This window comes from Triturus cristatus, chromosome 4_2 (genome assembly GCF_964204655.1).
Source record: "Triturus cristatus chromosome 4_2, aTriCri1.1, whole genome shotgun sequence".
Classification (NCBI taxonomy): Eukaryota; Metazoa; Chordata; class Amphibia; order Caudata; family Salamandridae; genus Triturus; species Triturus cristatus.
The window spans coordinates 715,355,653-715,376,163 of NC_140586.1; the positions used below are offsets into that span (position 1 = coordinate 715,355,653).

Below are 20,511 nucleotides of genomic sequence, written 5' to 3' on the forward strand. Positions count from 1 at the left end.
TTGGTGGAGGCAGAGTCGAGGATCAGCAGGCTTGAGGATCTAGAAGTAAAGTCGTGTGCAGCCATCACCCGCTTATGCATATCATCGGATCACACTATGCGGAAACTGGCGGAGTTGGAGGACAGGAACAGACGGGGGAACCTACGCATTTTTGGCCTTCCGGAGGGGTCGGAGGATCAGCATGCTAGCTGCGGGGCTTTCCTGGAGTCTTGGTTCTCCCAGGCTACTAATCTGTCCTTTCACCATCCACTGGAGTTTGATAGGGCTCATAGAGTACCAGGCAAGATAAGTAAAAACCAGAAAGGGCCCAGGGCGATTGTGTGCAAGCCATTACGATATCAACATGTGGAACAGATTCTTGACTTCATGAGGAAAAACAACCATATTTTATGGAAATCAGCCAAGGTGTACATCTCACAGGACTACAGTAAAGAGACGGTGGAGCTTAGGAAAGCGTTCTTGGCGCTGCGACCAATGCTAAAGAAAAGGGGCTTCCAGTATGGGTTTGCTGGCCCTGCAAAGTACCGTGTATTGATCCACGGGTCTCCTCATTTCTTCTCTGATCCTTTGAAATTGAAACGCATGCTTGATGGTCCGGACGATCAGGACATGGATACAAGTGCCTCATTGGGGGCAGCAGCGCAGGCTTCAGCCTCAGGTTATAAGTGAACACAGCTTTGTACGATCTAATGCTATTTGAAGGGGCAGGCTGCCTAGGGCATATTCCCTGCCTCCGGGCTCTCTCCAAAACAGTTTTATTGACAGTACGCAGTTGCAGATGCACAGGATACCTAGCCATATGTTATGTCTTAGAATTATTACCTTTTGTATAGAGGAGTTTCAGTTTACTGGGCCAAGATAGTTAATGGTCATGCATAGTGTTCCACAGGTTTATTAAGTGGGTTGTTAGCGATTGACGGGGTGCTTAAACTACTGGTCTAGAATGATTGATGAGGTGCCCGTGGGTCACGCTGGTGGGGGGGTGTTGATGCCTAAAGGGTTGTAACAGGCCTTAATCTAAGGGGGATAGTTCCTCTGGTCCATGGTTCTTATCTCTCAGTACAAAGCTATGCACGGGGGGGTTTCCGACGCATTCTCTTTCCAGTCACCATGTCTATCTCGTTCAGTTGGGGTGGGAAGGGTGGGGGGCAGGGGGTTTGTTGGGTAGGGGTATGTGTTCTTTGTTTTTTACTTTTATTGTTGTTTGTTCCGGCTTGCATGGTCTCCATCTTCTTGCTTCTTGTGGGTGTGGGGGGTACTGGGCTTTACTGCGGCTTTAAGTGCGATTACACCGTGAAGTATGTGTTTGATGTGATGTTGTTGCAACCTCCTGATGATAAATAACTCACTTAGCTCGCCGGTGGGAGCATGTAGTTTGGACAGACTAAAGGTACTGTCGCTCAACGCTAAGGGCCTGAACCAGCCTGTGAAGAGACAGAAGATATTAGATTATGTTAAAAGACTGAAGGGTGATATCGTTTTGCTCCAGGAGACGAAGCTTGAGGCAAAGCAGTTTTACCACATGAGAAATAAATTTTATAATGAGGTGGTGGGTGCAGAGGCTGTGAATAAAAAGAATGGTGTCCTGATACTTGTTGCGAAGAAATCTAAGGTGGAGGTTTTATCGTCTGAAGTTAGCGCAGATGGTAGATGGGTCACGGCCAAGATGAGTAAGGATAATACAGAGTTCTATGTCACTAGCGTGTACGCACCCAACACTAGCGATCTGGTCTTTTGGGACAAACTGAATAAACACCTTGAAACTATTCCGGATAATGCGTTGCACATAGTAGCTGGGGATTTCAATCTTCCAATAGATGCAATCTTGGATAGGGATTCACGCTGCATCTTTAAATCAACGAAAGCTCATAAAGCTTTTCTTAGTATGTGTAAGCGCTTCCACTTGGTAGATACATGGAGACTCCAGAATCCCACGGAGAGGGATTATACTTTCTACTCTCCACCACACGACTCATATTCCCGGATTGACTTCCTCCTTATCACACAAAATGGCGTTCCTAGATTAGATTCTACAACCATTGAGCCCAGGGTATTATCGGATCATATGTGCATTTCTTTAACAATCACGAATGTTAAACCATCCTCTCGTCAGACAGCTTGGAGGCTGAATGATGAAATCCTAACTAGTGACAAGCACCGGGCCACAGTACAGGAGGCGATAACATCATACCTTCAGATTAATAAACAAGGGGACACGTCCGATCTCATTAGGTGGGAGGCTCTAAAAAGTACTATAAGGGGAGTGTGTATCAAAATTAGGTCAGAGATGAATAAATCTTATAATGAGAAGTTGGAGGCTTTGGAGATGGACATTAGGAATCTAGAGATTAAACATCTAAAAGATAGGGATGAGATGTCTCTTGCTGCGTTGGCGAATAAAAAATATGAATATAATAAAATAGTTAGTGAGAGGGCGGGAGTCTGGCTTGACAAGGGCAGGCGATTTAAGCTTTGTGAGTCTAATAAGGCAGGTAAGTCCCTCGCCTCATACTTAAAGTTCAAGGTCCAGAAGAACTCTATTAGTGTTATTAAGGATGCTTCTGGGCACTCGTACTCAGATCCTGACAAAATAACGGAGGTGTTTAGAGTTTTCTATGAGGACCTCTATGCAAAAAATGAAGCGGTGGAGGAACCTAGAATTAAGGAATACTTAGATGCGTGTAATCTCCCACAGCTTTCGGAAGAGGATCGGGTCAATCTTAATGGTCCAATTAGCTCTGTAGAAATAGAGGCTGCGATTAAACGCTTAAAGGTTGGGAAAGCCCCTGGTCCTGACGGATTCACGGCAAAATTTTATAAAACTTTCCCCTCCCTTTTGGTTGGCCCCCTCCTACAGCTATTCCAAGGTATTAATGAATCTGGTGAAGTTAGAGGTACTTTGGCTGAGGCCATAATTGCTGTACTTCCTAAAGATGGGAAAGACCCCTCGCTACCAAAAAATTATAGACCGATCTCATTGATTAATATTGATTGCAAACTCCTGGCCATGATACTTTCCGCCCGCCTGCAGGGGGTTCTCCCGAAGTTGATCCACCCATCTCAAGCTGGATTCCTTAAGAATCGTTTGTCCAGTGACAACACAAGAATTCTGGCACATGTACTAGAAAAGGCGAAACTCTTAGACACACCGACTGCAGCAATAACACTGGATGCTGAAAAAGCATTCGATAAGGTGGATTGGTCCTTCCTACGGGCTGTTCTCTGTAAATTCAATCTAGGAGAGTCATTCACTAAACTGGTAATGTCCCTCTACTGCTGCTCTTCGGCGCGTGTTAGGGCTGGTGGATCCTTTTCCTCCCCTTTCCACTTAAAACAAGGTACGAGACAGGGTTGCCCCCTGTCTCCTTCACTCTTTCTGTTGGCGATTGAACCGTTCTTATATCATATACGGCATGACCCAAATATAGCCGGTATACCGTTTGGTGATTGCACTATAAAATTAACGGCTTATGCGGACGATGTGCTGATAATGTCGGAAAGAGCGGACGAAGCGATTCCGGCCCTCATGGCTGACATTGAAGATTTTTCCAGAGTATCTGGATACAAACTTAACAAAGATAAAACGGAGGTCAAACTTTTGAACAGTGTTGGGGATAAGGGGATTATTGGAGACTCTGGGCTTACATGGCAACCTCGGTGCTTTAAATATCTTGGGCTGGATTTCGACAAGGACCTGATCTCCACGCTGAAAGTAAATGAAGACTTGACCTTGAAAAAGATTTCTACATTACTAGACGGTTGGTCACCAAAGTTTCTCTACTGGTGGGGTAGAGCAGAGACGCTTAAAATGATGTCGACTCCGTTGGTCAATTATCTGGCCAGCATGCTCCCTATGACGTTCTCTAATGCTTTTCTTACTAAGGTGGATCAGGTGTTTGGGAATTTTCTGTGGCAGGGCAAGAAGGCCAGAGTCTCTCTGAAGAAGTTACAATTAGCAAAGGATAAAGGCGGTCTCGGTCTCCCCTCCTTCAGGTGCTATCAGACAGCGTTTCTGTGCAAACAAGGCGCTCAGTGGCTGTTAAAATCCCCTACATACACACCACTATGGATAAATATCGAGGAGGCACTAGTGGATCACGCGCCTTTGGAGGCCCTCCTTACGATGGACCTGTCACACCTTCCTCACTCTAAGTACATCATGCTTAATACTAGAAGGGCCTTACTTAGACTCGATCAAACACATAAAACAAACTTGACAGTTGCCAGATCCTCGTATATGTCCCTGTGGAGGAATGCACATTTTAAGCTTAAGGGTAGTAGTATATTCTGGGAGTCATGGTCCAAGAAGGGCATCAACTTGGTGAAGGACTTATATGAGGATGGGGTTCCTCTGCCATTCTCGACCTTACAGCGTAGGCATGATCTTATTCCGATGGATTTTTATGATTTCCTAAAACTTAAATCGATTCTGACAGCGAACAGCTTCTCTCCTTATGTCCCTTGGCTAATACAGCATATCCCACGATTAATACATGATGGTCACTTTGTGTCGAAGGTATATAAATTGTTGTTGCCCCTACCCATGAAAAAACACAAAAGAGTGGAAAGCGTATGGGAAGCGGAGCCAAATCTATCAGGCATATCCTTTGACTGGGAGGTGATTCATAAGTTAGCTCTCACACATAAAGTCTCGCCCATTCTATTCCAGACGAAATATATGCTTCTCAACAGGGCCTATTGGACGCCCGACAGGCTGTTCAGATGTAAATTAAGAGAATCCCCTGTGTGCTGGAATTGTCAGTCAGGTACCGGGGATCTTGCGCATATGCTTTTCTCCTGTTCTTCATTAAGGGATTATTGGGGGAGAATATTCGATTGCATTTCCCATGTTTTTAAGATAAAACCTGTACAGGAATTTGTTTACGTCATTCTGGGGGCACTGGACCCACAAATAACAACTGACCAAGATCGCCAACTGATGGACTTAATGTTAACAATGGCATGTAAAGTGATTCTTTGCAAATGGAAAAATGCGTCTGAAGTGAGTTTTAAAATATGGCAGGAGTGGTTATCTTTCCTGAGGGGGTCTAGTAATCCGGCGCTTCAGGCTTCTACCTGGAGCCCTTCAAACAAAAAGCTCTGGAGATCATTGGATGCATCCTCCTTTCATTACGAACCACCCTGAGAGGTATATTTTGTCTGTTCCCTCTGCGTGGGGTTGTGGTTGGGTGAGGTGTGACTGACCCATCGAGTCCCGGGGCGCTGCGCGCCACACATGAAGCAATGTAATGGGATGTACCTGTAACTGATGATGCGAGCTGGATTGGGGTTTTATTCTTTATTTATTGTCTTGTCATTCATTTCTATTTTCTGTATTTGTACATATGACATGACTATTCTGATCTTGGTACACGGAAGAGTTATTGTATTGTCTCTGTTTCTTCAATAAAAAATATTTGAAATAAAAAAAGTTTGACTTTATCATTAAAGGTGGTTTTAAATTACAATTCCTCAGACACCAAACATGACTTTCCTACTTGCTGCAAGCTGAAAGTTATCACTTATTAAATGTAACAAGGTAACCCAATGTTAGCCATGGTAGAAGTAGGCCTTGCAATAGTGAAAAACAAATGTGAGAGTTTTTCTCTACCAGGACATGTAAAACCTAAACGTACATGTCCAACTTTTTAAATACTATGTGCCCTACACTATGGGCTGTTTAGAGGCTACCATATGGGTGGCATATATGTATTAAAAGGTAAGGTTTAGGCCTGGGAAAAGGTTTATTTTGCAGGGTCAAAGTGGAAGTTTAAAACTGCGCACACAGGCTGCAATAGCAGGCAGGTCTGAGACATTTTAAAAAGGCTACTTAAGTGGGTAGCACAATAAGTGCTGCAGGCCCACTAGTAGTATTTTATTTACAGGCCATGGGTACATGTAGTACCACTTTATTATGGACTTAAAGGTAAATTAAAAGTGCCAATTGGGTGTAAGATAATTTTACCATGTTTCAAAAGAGAAAGCACTTTAGCAATAGTGTGCAGAGTTCGATGGCCAGGAAAAAATAGATACAGCAAAAACAGGAGGAGTAAGGCAAAAAGTTCATTGGCCGACCAGCCTAAGGCTGACAGGGCTAACAGGTGGCCTCCATCACAAATATCAATTTCTGCTCAGAAATTCAGTGGAGGAACTAGGCAAGTAAACTGGGATTTCTGCTTGGCAATAAAATTCACCATCTGGCCATGGAGGTAGTACATTTCCTATAAGGCATGGCACACTCACTTCAGGTTGAGAAGGTGCCACCAAACTTCCGCTGTAAATTAAGCAGTAATCCAAATAAACAGTTGCTAAACAAGGATATATACATATGGTTTTTATGGACCCTATATTGGCATTCTTTACGGTGAATAGGGCACACTCTGGTTTATAATGTTGCATACCGTAATTGAGGGCAACACAGTCCAGTTGCGGCGCAATTTGCCTTTAACTTTATCTGCCTTGGTCAGGTTTGGGCAAAACGAGGAATGCGCAGAACATTGTAATTTAAAATGTGGCATTGCCAAGGTTGAATCTTGCTTCCTTTCACGTTCACATCATATATTAATTTTCTGGAACAGTCCTAGGTTGAAGTGGTGAGGGATATGCCTCTGATTGGCACACAAGCTATACAGCATTGTCCTGCTCAGACATTGATGTCCTATCCAGGACAGCATTAGGACTACAGTGTTTACTTGATTCATTTGCGAGTTTTATGGACAGTCTAGATCTGAGCATTAATTTAAACAAATCTCATGTCATGGTGGCTGGTCCCAGGTCAAATAAACCAGAGCCTTTTTTGTAAAAGGCAATCCCATCAACCATATAGTGACATTTCCCATTTTCGGCAAGTCCTTTGATTTTGACACTTCTCCCTTGGTAACCTCTAGGAGACATATCTTTCCTCGGAGTGTAGCATCTGATTTTTACTCAGCAGCCAAATTAGTTACAAACCAATAGAGGCAATGCTGAAAATCTACAAGGCTAAATGTGTACCCGTTACTGTGTGTGGCAGCGAGATTTGGGGCTAATCCAAGTCACTTGTGTTACAATCAGCAAAAAGCATGGTATTTAGAAGACTTCCATCCCTTCCCGATAGTTCTGCCCCATTTATAATACACGAGGAGCTGGGGCGGGGTTATCCAACAGATGTTTTCCAAATGCTGACTTTGCTATTATCTCTTATTGTCTGGCTGAGAGCAAAAATGGGGCTTAATCGCCAAATCATGTCCATTGTCTATGCACATACAGTTTGGTGGCTGAATTGTGTCACCCTGTGCTTCACCAAGTTGAGGCTATCTGAGATTTTTCAATGCCCTGAGACTATTGGTGATTTTGTTTCGACTAAAAAGGCAGTCAAAGTCTGGACATCAGACGAGAGAGAATCAAGTGCACTAAATACGTTGTCTGTAAGAGCTGATGTTTAGTTCAAATCCTCCCTGCTTATGGGGCCATATTTATTGCTTGATAGGCAAAATCATCACCATTTTTATTGACTCATTTTAGGTTGCACAGGATTCATTATAATTGGCCATTCCTAAGGGGAGTACGATTGATATTAACCCCAGCGGTGGCCGGCACAGGTAAGCTGGGTGGGGGTGGGCTGGGGTAGTCGACAGACAACAGAATAGGTCAAATTAAATAAATGAATAAAACCTATTCCGTCGTCTGTCGACTTCCCCCCACCCTCCCCCGATCCACCACCCCACCACACTTACCTGCACCGGCCGCAACTGATTAACTCTGTATCATGTAAATATAATCATGTCTCTATTGAAGACCTCATGTTCTGCCCTTTTTGTAAAACGTTGCAGACGTTTTTTAGGCCGAGCCTAAGTAGTAGAGTATGGGAGAGAAGCCAGCGCCCATATTTTTTATTGGCATGTGTCATTGTCTTTCGTAAAGGCTGCTTTCAGATTCATTAATAGGTGTGTTAGTCCCCCCTTAGTACAGCCTTGTCTTCATTTGTACCCTCCCAGGGCTACTGGCCCCTTTACTTCGGTTGTTACACTGGACCTGTTATTTAGTTGGAAGCACTATTTACTTTATTGATTTTCTCTTACTGCAGGCCGGACACGCGCTGCTTCAGCTGAAATTGCTTGTGTTTTTTTAAGCAGCAGGGCGGCCCTGTAACACGGGTGCCTGCTTTTAATTACTTAAACCCGGCATTATCTTGTGTCTGTTTCAACCTCCCCAAATAATTAAATTGTGTCTGTTTCAACCCCCCAAATAAAATGTATTTAGAAATGATTAGCGAATAGTCATGTCAATTCCAGGTAGCACATAATTGTGTGCTAATGGGCTGAAACTGACTACAGCACATCTGTGTTACATGTCATCTGCACTAAACCACCTGACGGGTTGTTTTCAGAAGCCGGTTTTATTAACAACACCACTACCAATACCACCACCACCACCAATACCTCAGCCAATACCACCACTACCAATACCAACAACAATACCAATACCAGCACCACCAATGCCACCACCACCAATACCAACAATACCAATCCTACCACCACCAAACCCACCACTACCAATACCACCACCACCACTACTACCAACGATACCACCACCCTCACCAATAGCACAACCACCAACACCACCACCAATACAATACCACCACCAATATCACCAATAACACCACCATCAATATCTCTACCACCACCACCAATACCAATAATAGCAATACCACCATCCCCAATACCACCACCACCAATACCACCACTACCAATACCACAAACACCACCACCAATACCACCACTACACCCAATACCACCAATACCACCACCAATACCACCACTACCACCAATGCCACCACCACTACCACCAGCACCAATACCACCACTACCACCACGACCAACACAACCACCAATACCACCACCAATACCACCACTACCAAAGCTACTAATACCACCACCACCACCAATAACACCACCAAGACCACCACCACCAATACCACCACCAATAGCACCACCAATACCACCACCACCCTTACCACCACCACCACCACCAATACCACCACAACAGATACCAATACAACCACCACCAATACCAGAACCACCAATACCACCACCACTACCAATACCACCATCACAAATACCACCAATGCCACCATCACCAATGTCACCACCATCACCACCAATACCACTACCACCAATACCACCACCTCAGCGCCTCTTACTCACTCGTAATAGCAGGGGTACTGTACGAGGCCAGAGCTGCAGCCGAGACAATCCCTCCCTCCCTCCATGCCTGCCATAAAGCACAGCCCACCCTGCACCAGGAGGTGAAGCCAGGGCCCTTCTACAGCTGGATTGTTTTTTATTAGGCCAAAGATAGCAATGACATTACGCAATGCCACACTGAACACTCAAATCACGGATAGGGCAGGAAATAGCCCACCCCTCCCACTCTTCCTCCTGAGCCGCGACAGTGTAATCACAGAGCGAAAGGTGTTGGAGCTCTTTGTTAGTGTTTACAGCTCGGATCATATCATAACTCTCACTTCACACTTTGGGTCAGATGTACGACCATTCCAAATTGCGACTAGCAATTTGTGCCCAATTGCAAGTCGCAAATCGCGAGTAGCAATTTGGAATGTCCAACAGTGTCAGAGACCCTGTTAGCGATTCCCAATGGGGTCGCCAAATGCGAGGCTCATGAATATTAATGAGCCACTCGCAATTTGCGACCCCATTGGGAATGGCTGGTCCTCCCAGGGATGGTGGCCTGCTGGGCTCAGCAGACCTCCATGTCTGGGACTGCTTTTCAATAAAGTAGTACTTTTTAAAAAACATTTTAAACAGCCCATTTTCCTTAAAGGAAGGTAGTATCGATGCATTTAAAAAAAGAAAAATGAAACGTTTTTGTTTAATTTTTAAGGGCAGGCAGTGGACTTTGGGACCACTGCCTGCCCTTAAAAATATTTTTGGAGCCAGTCACAAAGGGTAAGGGGTGCCTGGGAACCCCTTCCCATTTGCGACCCCACTACCCTCTTGAAGAGGGCAGTCATTTGCGAGTATTTTGGGGTGTTGCACTCACCTAATAAATATATTTTCTAAGAAATAGTTGGGTACAGGTGCTTTCAGTCTGGGATTGTGAAATGTCACTTTGATTTCACCTTGGATGTTTACACACACACACACACACACACACAGACAAAATCATGCACACACTCACTCCCTCTCTGTTTTGAAAATCCTCAAAATATTGGTAATTATAAACAATATTGTGTTTTCTCTGTTAGTACTCCCACTAATCCTCATTCCTCTTCCTTTCCACAGCCCCTTAGACCCTTCTCATGTACCCTGCTTGTTGTATAATGTATTGAAACATTATATGCCAGCCTGATTGTCAGAAAATCTGAAACTCACTCCCCCAATGTTACTAACCAAGCTCTGCGCCTGCAAACCTCCAATTTCACGTGGAATGGAAAGTATGCAGCTGCATCCATAGGGTCTGGCTCACCACAAGGAGAGATATGAGCCGTATCCCAACCAGGCTAATAGACTAATATGTCAGCATGCAGCCTACAGACAGTCTCTAATTGCTATTGGTAGTGCTACCATGACTCTTAGCACAGGCCACAGAAAGAGGATGAGGCTAGAAGACCTCTGGGCCATTTCCCAGCTGTGGAGCAGTGGTTTTTCTTGTACTCATTTTCAGAAGCCAACCTGTTCTGATCAGTGAGAGCCTCTGTTCCAAGAAACATCACAGCATGGTCTGGAAATTAGCTTTCCCTTCATCTGTGCCCAAGACACGTCTCCAATAACAGTAGTTGAGATTAATACTGCTTGTAAATATTTGTTATTATAAATCAGAATATACTGAGTCAACAATATTTTTGAAGAAATTTAGCAAAACTAAAATAAAGCAGCTTATGGTAGCCGCTTGCGATGGCTCAGTACTTTCGCATGTTAAGGGAGTGAAGCCAATTTCTACCTTCTGCGTTTACTTTTCTACGCACCAGTTGTTAAGAAAATTGCTATGCTTTGTTGTACAAGTTACATTAATAACATTTCAGCAGACTGTTTTGTTAAAACATGGTTGTCAGAAACTTAATAATGAAGTAGTGTCTGGTAATTACCTGCCATAGGTACCACCTCTCCATTAGTCTGTTTGTTATGTTTAAGGATTTATAAAGTGCATGGCTGCCGTAGGGCTTTCCAGCGCTGAGGAGAAGATGCAGTCAGGCCGAAGTTATTAGGGAAAAAGACAAGTTTTTATTTTTTTCCTAAACATCAGTTCATCTTTTATCAGTTGTGTTTCTTTAGGTAGGTAGTCCCACAGGCGGGGGCAAGATGTGAAAAGGATCTTCCTCCACATCTTGAGCTCTTTATTCTTGTCTTTTTCATGAGCAGATCTGAAGAAGGTCTTAGGGATCTGCCAGGAGCATAAGGGACTACAAGCTTTTTTATTATGGCCGGGCCTTTGTCATTTATGGCTTTCAATCTGCATTATTGCGATTTAAACTTAATCCTGGCCTGGATCGGGAGCCAGGGTAGTGTTTTTAGTGCACCGTTTGCCTAGTTTTGTCTTGGAATGCCTAGCAGTATCCTAGTGGTGGCATTCTAAACCAGCTGGAGTCTGTTTACTACATATTTGGGGGCCCCCAAATAGAGGGAGTTACTGTAGTCCAGCCCCGAGATCACCATGGCCTGAACCACTGTTCTCCGAGTTTGTACAGGGATAAGAGGTAAAATCCTCCGGATCATGCGGAGTAATCCAAAGCAAGTGGCTGCCAATTTTTTGGCGTGTCTCCATCGAAAGATTGTGGTCTAACCATATTCCCAGATTTTTTACAGATTCTCTTGCCTAGTTCTGGAGGCCAACTGATAAAGTTTCTGGGAACAGATTTATTTCCTAGGAACATAAGTTCTGTTTTTCCTCCATTCAGTTTTAGGCTGCACCTGTTCATCCATTCTGCTACTTTTACCATGCAGGGGACCAAATTGGTGTGTATGGATTGTGGGCCCTCAGTCACTGATCGTACTAGCTGGGTATCATCCACGTATGATACAATAGACAACCCAAATTCCTCTAAATCTTTGCCAGCGGCTGCATGTATACATTAAATAATGTGGGACTCAGGGCGGAACCCTGAGCAACTCCGCTGATATTTGTAGGATATCTGAGAGGTGCTCGCCTTCCATTATCTCGAAGGATCTATCTTCTAAAAATGAGGACAGCCATTTCAGCGCAGTGTTAGAGATGCCTGCTTCCTTTAACCTGAGGATCATGATGTTGTGATCAACTGTGTCAAAGGCTGCACTAAGATCCGGAAGCAAGACTGCAGCTATACACCCTTGTATGTGATCACCCAGGGGTACGCATGTTATTTCAAGTAGCAGTGGTCTGAAGTTGTGAGGGTCGCTAGCGGAGATCAAGTGTCAGTCCCAGTGTTAGTACAGAATGCTCAATACAGGTTATGGCTGATGGACAGAAATCCTCTGCCTCTTCATCAGAAAATGCTCCTCGCTCAGGTCATTGAGGTCAGCAGAGAGACAAGAATTTTAGGATTCATATAATTCTAAACATGTCATATTGTCCCACAGTCCTTTGTGAATGAGCTGGTCACACCTGGAAAGAATCACCCAGAGTGGAAAACTGTCCTGGAGCAGTGGGATGGATATTTAGCATGATACTGATGTCAACAGACTGATTCAACTTCTTAGACTTGTCTCATCATTGTTCAACAGTTTATCTTGCAGGCACCATGGCAGTGCAATTTTACTAAAAGATTAGTTGGACTTTTCTGCGTGGTTACAGCCAACGCTGAAACTGAGCTTCGCGCAATACTGTGGTTCATGTGGAAGGACAGTATAGGAAGTGCTAAGTATAGTTAGAGTGATAGATGTCTGGGGGGAGAGCAAGTAACAATTTGAGGAGATGGGGTACGAAATTAAAACAATGATGATTTGTGTGGTAAAATTTTACATGAATATGAGGAGAAACTGTGTAGATCCAGGTCTGGTGAATGCAGTAAAAAGGTATGCGGTAAACCAATCCTGGTTCAAGTCCTTTGTTGATGCTGGCTACATAGGTCAGTTGTGTATTGTTGGACCTGGTCCTCTCTGCAGGTTCATCCCCAAACCTTTTGCCTTCACCCTCCTGTTTGCTGAACCCATTTAACTCATGCGCACTTACCTGAGTTACATAGTGATAACTTTCAATTGGGAGCAAGTAGGAATGTTGCGTTTGGTATCTAAAAAATTGCAATTTAAAACTCTCTTTAATAGTACAGTTGGATTTTAAGTCACAATCCTGAAAATGGCACTTTTATAAAGTTGTCATTTTTCTGTCCTAACCATTTGATGCCTGCAGCCAGTATCCTGGGTCACATGACTGTGTGTAGCTGGCAGTTGGTCTTTATATATTGCTCTCAGCCAAAGAGCAATAGCTGTTGGCAGGATAGACTATCTGTGACTTGATAGGAGAGTGGAGCTGTCACGTACCACACATCACAAAAGCTCTGCCTCGGCACACTCCCAGAGGGTTTTACACTATTCTTTTGTGGTCCCAGACAAGCTGGGGCCAGGGCAGGGAGCAGGAAATTCCTTAAACCTTTGTTAGTGGAAACCTCTAGAACCTTCTCCTACTTCAAAGCTGGCACCAAGTATAAATATTGAACCCTCAGACCAAACTCTTCAGTTCACCTCTGGACTTGTGCAACACTCAGAAGAAGGACTGCTGTGCTGCTCTATTGCAAGTATTGCTACTCTGCTGCCTGAGTGAGAAGGACTGGACCTGCACCTTGAACCCAGGACTACCAGAGTGACTCCAAGTTCTTCTGTCCCTGAATAGATTCTCGGGGACAGAAAAGGCTCCATTTACCTTGAACCAAGCACCTGGCCTCTGTCTGTTGTGAGTCTTACCCCCAAATCGGTGCTACCCCATTCTTGAACCCTTGGTTGCGAGATTGAACCCATATGTGATCGGCACCAAATCCAATGTGCAGCCACTTGAAGCCCCGCAAAGCCTAGCTGCGCAGCATCAAGCTTCATCGAAACCGACGCTGAGGGATGTGAAGTCCCACAAAGCCTCACTGCACAGCTGCCAGCCTCAACAAAATCTATGCCGAGTGACGCAAAGCCCTGTAAAGTCTTGCCTGCCAGCTTCATTGGAACAGATGCAAAGCCTCACAAAGACGCCGTCCAGTTTCATTGGATCCTGCGCGATGCAACTGGTCAAAGAACCTCACACCACAGCCTTCACATCTCCTACAAACCGTTGGCAAACAATACAAAGCCTCACAAAGCAATGGTAAGGTACTTTATTTAGTGGGCATAACGTGGTCTCTGTATCAGACCCGTGCTCCTTTGCAGTTGGCCTGAACTTGTGACTTTGTCCTGGTCCGGTGTTACCAAATAACCACAGTTGGTGCTTTGTGCTTTTTAGCACTATTTTTACTGTAAACCTTGAACATTGCATACTCCCAGTTCTACAGACTGGATTTTGCCATTATGGTCTCAAATAATTTATTGAATTTTACTCTATTTTTCTAAATTGGCGTGGAAAATTTTCTTGTGTTGTGTCTTCACTTTATCACTGTTTGAAGTGCTCCATAAAAATACTTTTCACATCGCCTCTAAGTTAAGCCTGTCTGCTTCTGTGCCAAGCTGCCAGTGGGTTAAACACAGGTTAATTTGAGGTTTGCTGGTGTTTCACCCTCACAAGAATTGGGGTTGCTGCTTGAGTATGGTTTCACCCCCCCTCAACCAGGAACCCAATTTCCTACAGCACCTTAGGGTGGTACCCACTGTGTGAAGAAGCATCCTCCACATCATGGCAGTATTTGCTAATGAGCTTGCCAACTTCTCCATCTAAAGTGTGATTGAAGACAATTTTAAATCTCTCTTCCAAGCAAATTTACTGAATACTAGTTCATAGGCAATAATGCAGATTGATCCACTTTAATTAGGTCTGCCTGAAGAAAGTCTTAGTTGTCTGCCGCAGTAGTTATAAATAAGCCGTCTATTATAATGATTTTGCAATAGGTTCCAAAGAGAATTGGCATTTATTACATCTTCTTGACTTACAAATGTCATTGATGATCTAGTTAGCAAACCCTGAGACAGGCATACACCCCCTGCTCCTTCTGCTCACTCAGCCTTGCTACATCCTCCAATCACTGCCTGTTTTCTCTCTCCGGTGAAAGGAAAGCATAAGAAAACCCCAGACATCTCAGAGTTGCATTTCTTCTCTAGAGCCTCTCCCCCCACTCACAATTCACAAATGTCACTCACATTTGGAAGCACGCACATCCACATTTAGCTTTTTGCCTGGAAAATGACATATGGGGGAGTTAAGAACCTATTACCTGTGTATCTTTGATAAGCTCCATTGCTTCTGCACAGCAGCGCAGCTCCTCTAACGCCATCATTTGAAGAGTTTGCACTATCTTTATTCAATTAATGATAGGTTGCTCCTGTGACCATGCTCTCTAGTCTGATATTACAGTGCAGCTGATGGGTGGTGGGGGAAGGATGTTGTTTCTGTATTACTTCTTGAATAGCTGCCGCTAAAATCATGTTTGTCCTTTTTTTCTAAAGCAGGGGTCTTCAAACTTTTCACTAGCAAGATCCACTTATGTTCAATGAAAATCACACCGAGCTACTGATATTATCAGTGCGGTACATATCAGACAAGATCAGTAATGTAAAAAAGGCTAATACATAATAGCCACATATTCAATGCTCCCTGGCACCAAGCTAATAATAACTAATAAGTCTCCCAGCGCAGCATGATTTATGATTCAAATATCAGCTTTAAATATATTTTGGAAATTGTGGGCTCTGACAATACACACATTTTCAATATTAGTATACATATGTTAATTCAACCAAACAGTTTCCAGTTTAGGAGGCTGCTCTGCACACAGGAGAGTTTCTCACAGGTAGCTCTAGAGCTACTCGTTCGAGAAGCCTATTCTAAAGCTTCTGCTCCTGAGTGAGCAGTGGCAGCTCTTTAGCATGTGACTGCTTACAACACGCAGCCTGCCGCCATCTTGCTTCCCTCCATGGCACTGCATTCTCAATACAAGTTGAGCACATTGAGAGCAATGCCTATAGGCAACTCTGCATGATATTGTGCTCTTCAAGGTTGAGCGAGTGCTGTATAGATTTGTGAATTCGCTCGTGTTGTTCAAGGTTGAGCGAGTGCTGTATGATTTTGGGCCATAGGTTTGTGAATTTGGCCTAGAGTTGGGTGACCTTGGGTGAAAATTGTGGGATCAAGGCTCTGTGCTGTGCGTTCTTGAGCAAGCGCTGCGTGAATGTGTGCGCGTTGTTGAATCAGCGCTACATTAACGTAGCTCTCAGTAAAGGACGAAGGATTCCTTGGGATGACATTATTTGAAATCACTGTCACATTTAGAAATGAAGTTAAACCATATCTTAATTTACCAACAATAATACCCACCCAGGCACAGAAAACGCCTCAAAAAGCACAAAAATCGTCTGCTTGAAATATATTCCAAATATCGTCTCATTGAGTGTATATTTTCTTTTCTTAACTCTAAAGGGGAGATATTTTGTAAACTATATTTAGGACGCTATATTTATGTAAGACTATATTCCCACTAGGATACTATGGCACTGCACCTACACAATAACACATCCAAAAATATGATTCAAACAAATATAAATTCTTGCTTTGAATAGTAGTTCTGAATCCATGGGACTCACAAATACAGCATATGTTTTCCATGTGTTGGAATATGAATGCAGTGATGCCTTGAGGGTGTGGAGACACATGAACTTAACGCATCATAATGCAGGGCATGCTGATAAGGGATATACTGAGCAGCAGAGCGTGCTCAGACATCCCTCTGGAAGAGCTTCTGCATTTCTAAGTGGATGAGTAAGTAAAGTTTGCTCAGTATGTGGAATGTTTTACTGCATGGTTTCTATTCGGTGTTTGGAAGGGAGGTGCTGAATTTTGCACCACTTTCTTCCGGTGGGTCAGTCCATATCTTCTTACTAGTTAGGACCATAGTGTGGGTAAAAAAGGGCCATATGTGTGATGAAGCATTGTGCAAACTGAGAAAAAGTGTGTGCTTTGGGTGTCCTATAAACTGGAGAATGTGTGCAAGGAGCGAAGCACTGAAAAACTTTGCTTGACTTGGCCCAGTGGTAGAGAGGAGACTCCAGACCAAATGCGCACTGGCAATGAGCCATTGCCACTAGTTTTCAAACGCGTGACCGAGAGACCTAGCCTCGGCTCCTTCCTGTTGTGTAGCATTTCATGTCTCTTATTTGACTAATAACCCATTACACCCACTCCCCTTATGCTCTCATCTATTGAAATAAAAAGTGGTGTAGCTCATGTTAGGTGGGCAAAATCAATTCATTCTTCTCCTTTGATAGTGCATTATTTCTTCAGTAGTTCCCCCTGAAGGGTTGTATGTGGATTTATGAATGGAAAATAAAATAGGCCTATTGTTAAAGAAACTTAAGGTGATACTGCTCGATGTACAGTTGTGTGCCCTGTGCATTTTCATGTGATTTACATTGATCTAGAGCACTCTTTTTTACAATGAGGGCACTCTGTGGGCCAGGCTAGTGAAAGGAAAAATTCAAATTTAATAGTTCCATTAAAGTTCCTTTTTAGACACGCCCATTAAACATCATTTCACCTGACAGGCCCTTTAAAGAATAAGCATTTGCAAATCAATAGAGAGTTTAAACGATTGGCATTGTAAATGACAGTGCCTGTAATTAATCTGTTTCGCTAATTAACACGTAAATTAAAGTCATTCTCATTTAAAATGCCAATAGCTCAAACTCTTGTAAATGCAAGACCTATTTCACTTTAAAGAAGTGGCCACCATTGTCCCGGGCTGCTTGGAAAGTGAAAGCACGCTGAATGTTGCAGGAAAGCATGTTGTAGCTTCAGTAGGAGAAACTCATTAAAGAAAATAGTGCTCACAGACTAAATTAGAGTACCGTGTAACAACCAAAGTAAAAAGGCTAGTCCTTATGGGAGGTTACAAATGAAGACAAGGTGGTACCAAGTATGGACTAACAAGCCTAGTAACAAATCAGAAGCCAGCATTTACGAAGGACAAAGGCACAAGCCAGTGCAAATATGGGCAGAGAGTGGGCGAGCTTTAAGTCCATACTAGAGTACAGCATGCCTCGCAGAGCAGTGCATGCGCCGCCCAAACTTGACCTAAAAATACTCTGTGTTTCAATGTATACGGTATGCCCGTCAAGGAAAAGGTAAATGAAGAACTCTTCACTCAACAGACTATTTTGTCGACAGCTTCCTGGGTAGCAATGCAACATACTGGTCCTATAAAGAAAAGGGCAATAAACAGCACTTCCTTAGATCGGCCCGCTGGAGAAAAACTCTTCCAGTAACGATGCACCACTCAGTTCTTTAAAGACAAGACAATGAAAATCACTTAACTGGATTTATGTTTTAAAGACGAAACCCAATACATTACTATGCACTTGTCTGGCCCTTTAAAAAAGCTCAAGACATGTTATTTGACTTATTAGTCCCTTAAAAGAAAACTGATACTGCTGCACAAGGGCACTTAAGCAAATACCACACCCATAGCATGTGTACTAACTTTTTCGCTACTCGGTCTCGTAGGAATTGCAACTTCAATCCACATGCAATCGTATTCACCTATGTACAAAAACAACTTATTGTAAAAGCCACACACGGTTTCTAATACAAAACTCCAGACCTGTTGCATTTGTCAAAGCATGTGGGTGACATTTTATATGGTCAACAGATGTGCCATATTTTGTAGATACCATTTTCATGTATTGATCAATTATTGGTGGAATAAAAGGGATAAGCTGCGCCGGGAGTGGGCGGTGGAGATGGGCAAGTAGTATTGCTTGTTTTTTAACCTACTGAATCTGCTAGAACCCATCTTGTTAGCCAAGTCACACGCTCCTTGTTCTGTCTCTAGCCCTAGTGACCTGCCGGCCTGATGAATTCCAGTGTGGAGACGGGACCTGCATCCATGGAATGAAGCAGTGTGACAAGGTGCATGACTGCCCCGACAGTAGTGATGAGGCCGGCTGTGTGAATGGTATGTAGCGATCATCTCCACCTCACCCAGTAGGACCAACAGACCCACAGCCCAGGATGTGACCAGAGATTCTCCTCTCTTCCATATTGCAGTGGAAGTCCCTTGTGAAGGCTCCAGCAAGTTTCAGTGCAAGAACGGCGAGTGCGTTGACATCAGCAAAGTGTGCGACACGAAGCAGGACTGTCGAGACTGGTCAGATGAGAACCTTAAAGAATGTGGTAAGAATTTTACTTCCGAGTACTATGTATCAGTGCTCTTTTCATTTCTCCATCTCACTTTTGTCTGATCGGACTTGTAAAGCGAGTATCCCTTGTCTTCTGGTCTGTCTTAAGGATTGCTTCTGTTTGTTAGTGTCAACTCTTCCCATTGGTTTTCATCGGGTCAAAGAGAAACAAAACACATGAAATGGGCTGGATTCAATGTCACGGTCTAGCCTTTTATAATTCCAGCTGGTTCCAGGACAATTGAATACTTTGTTTGGGATATGGTCATGTGGTCATTTTATATTTTAATATATAGTTATTCTAGATAAGTTTACATGCACTCAGAAAATTTGGTTTTCATAGTACTTTCCGAATAGATGTTACTGATTTAATTTTGTAATTCATGTAACACACTGGAATTAGTGTTACCTATTTTAAAAAAATAGGTTATTGCTGTTCATTAACTCATTGCTTGTAACCTATTTATTCTCTCCTTCCAATATAATTGGCGCTGTAATGAAAGTCTTGTCATGAGGCTTCCCCATAATGGAGGTTGACTTTATTACCAGATTTGGTTTATAAGGTGGTAGATTCTGTGTCTCTGCTCTCGTCAGTTTCTTCCTAGACCTGATTTTGCATTTGCAGTACGGATGGTTGATTTCAGTTCTCCAGCGCAAAGCTTTAATGTCTAAGGTGTCTGCCCTTCATTTACCATGTGACATGGGCATTTTATTAGACTAATCGCATTTTCTGACTCAGGAGTCAAAAACGCCTGGGTAGGAATAGCTGTACCTGACTGGCTTGACTTGGATTGAATTGAAAAAGTATCTAGAAGTACATTTATAGCATAAAAATCCTAAACATTTATTTGAATAGAATAAATCTAATTTATAAAAGATGTGCACACTACTGAGAAGTGAATCCCAGAATGTATATTTGATGTAATTCTGTTCCAGAAAGAGAGGGGACATAGCTGCCCCCAAGAAAACCTTGGAATGTAGAGAGTGGAACAATGCAAATTCTGTACAATGTAGTGGGGACCTCAGCTCAAATTTGAAATGGGACACTACGTAGAATACAGAATTGTTAAATACCCGCTAATCAGCAATTACTGCCCCTACATTAACCTCTCAGCTTAAATTACTGCTTATACCCCCAGACCAGACACTCAAAGTCGGCCTCGATCCAACCGTTGTTCACTGTTGTTGTCAAACATCAAAGGGTTCTGGAGAGGTGAATGCATTTAATAAAACTTCA

At 43.3% G+C, this 20,511-nt stretch overlaps 1 protein-coding gene across 3 annotated transcripts in view; it reads left to right on the plus strand.

The window, feature by feature from the left end:
* LRP8 (LDL receptor related protein 8) overlaps positions 1-20,511 on the plus strand; it is a 1,041,819-nt gene that overhangs the window by 726,511 nt on the left and 294,797 nt on the right. For all 3 annotated transcript variants that reach the window (XM_085602589.1, XM_085602587.1, XM_085602588.1), the window contains 2 exons: positions 18,929-19,051; positions 19,144-19,269. In XM_085602589.1, the coding sequence (XP_085458715.1) occupies positions 18,929-19,051; positions 19,144-19,269 (249 nt within the window). The remainder of the gene's footprint in view (positions 1-18,928; positions 19,052-19,143; positions 19,270-20,511) is intronic.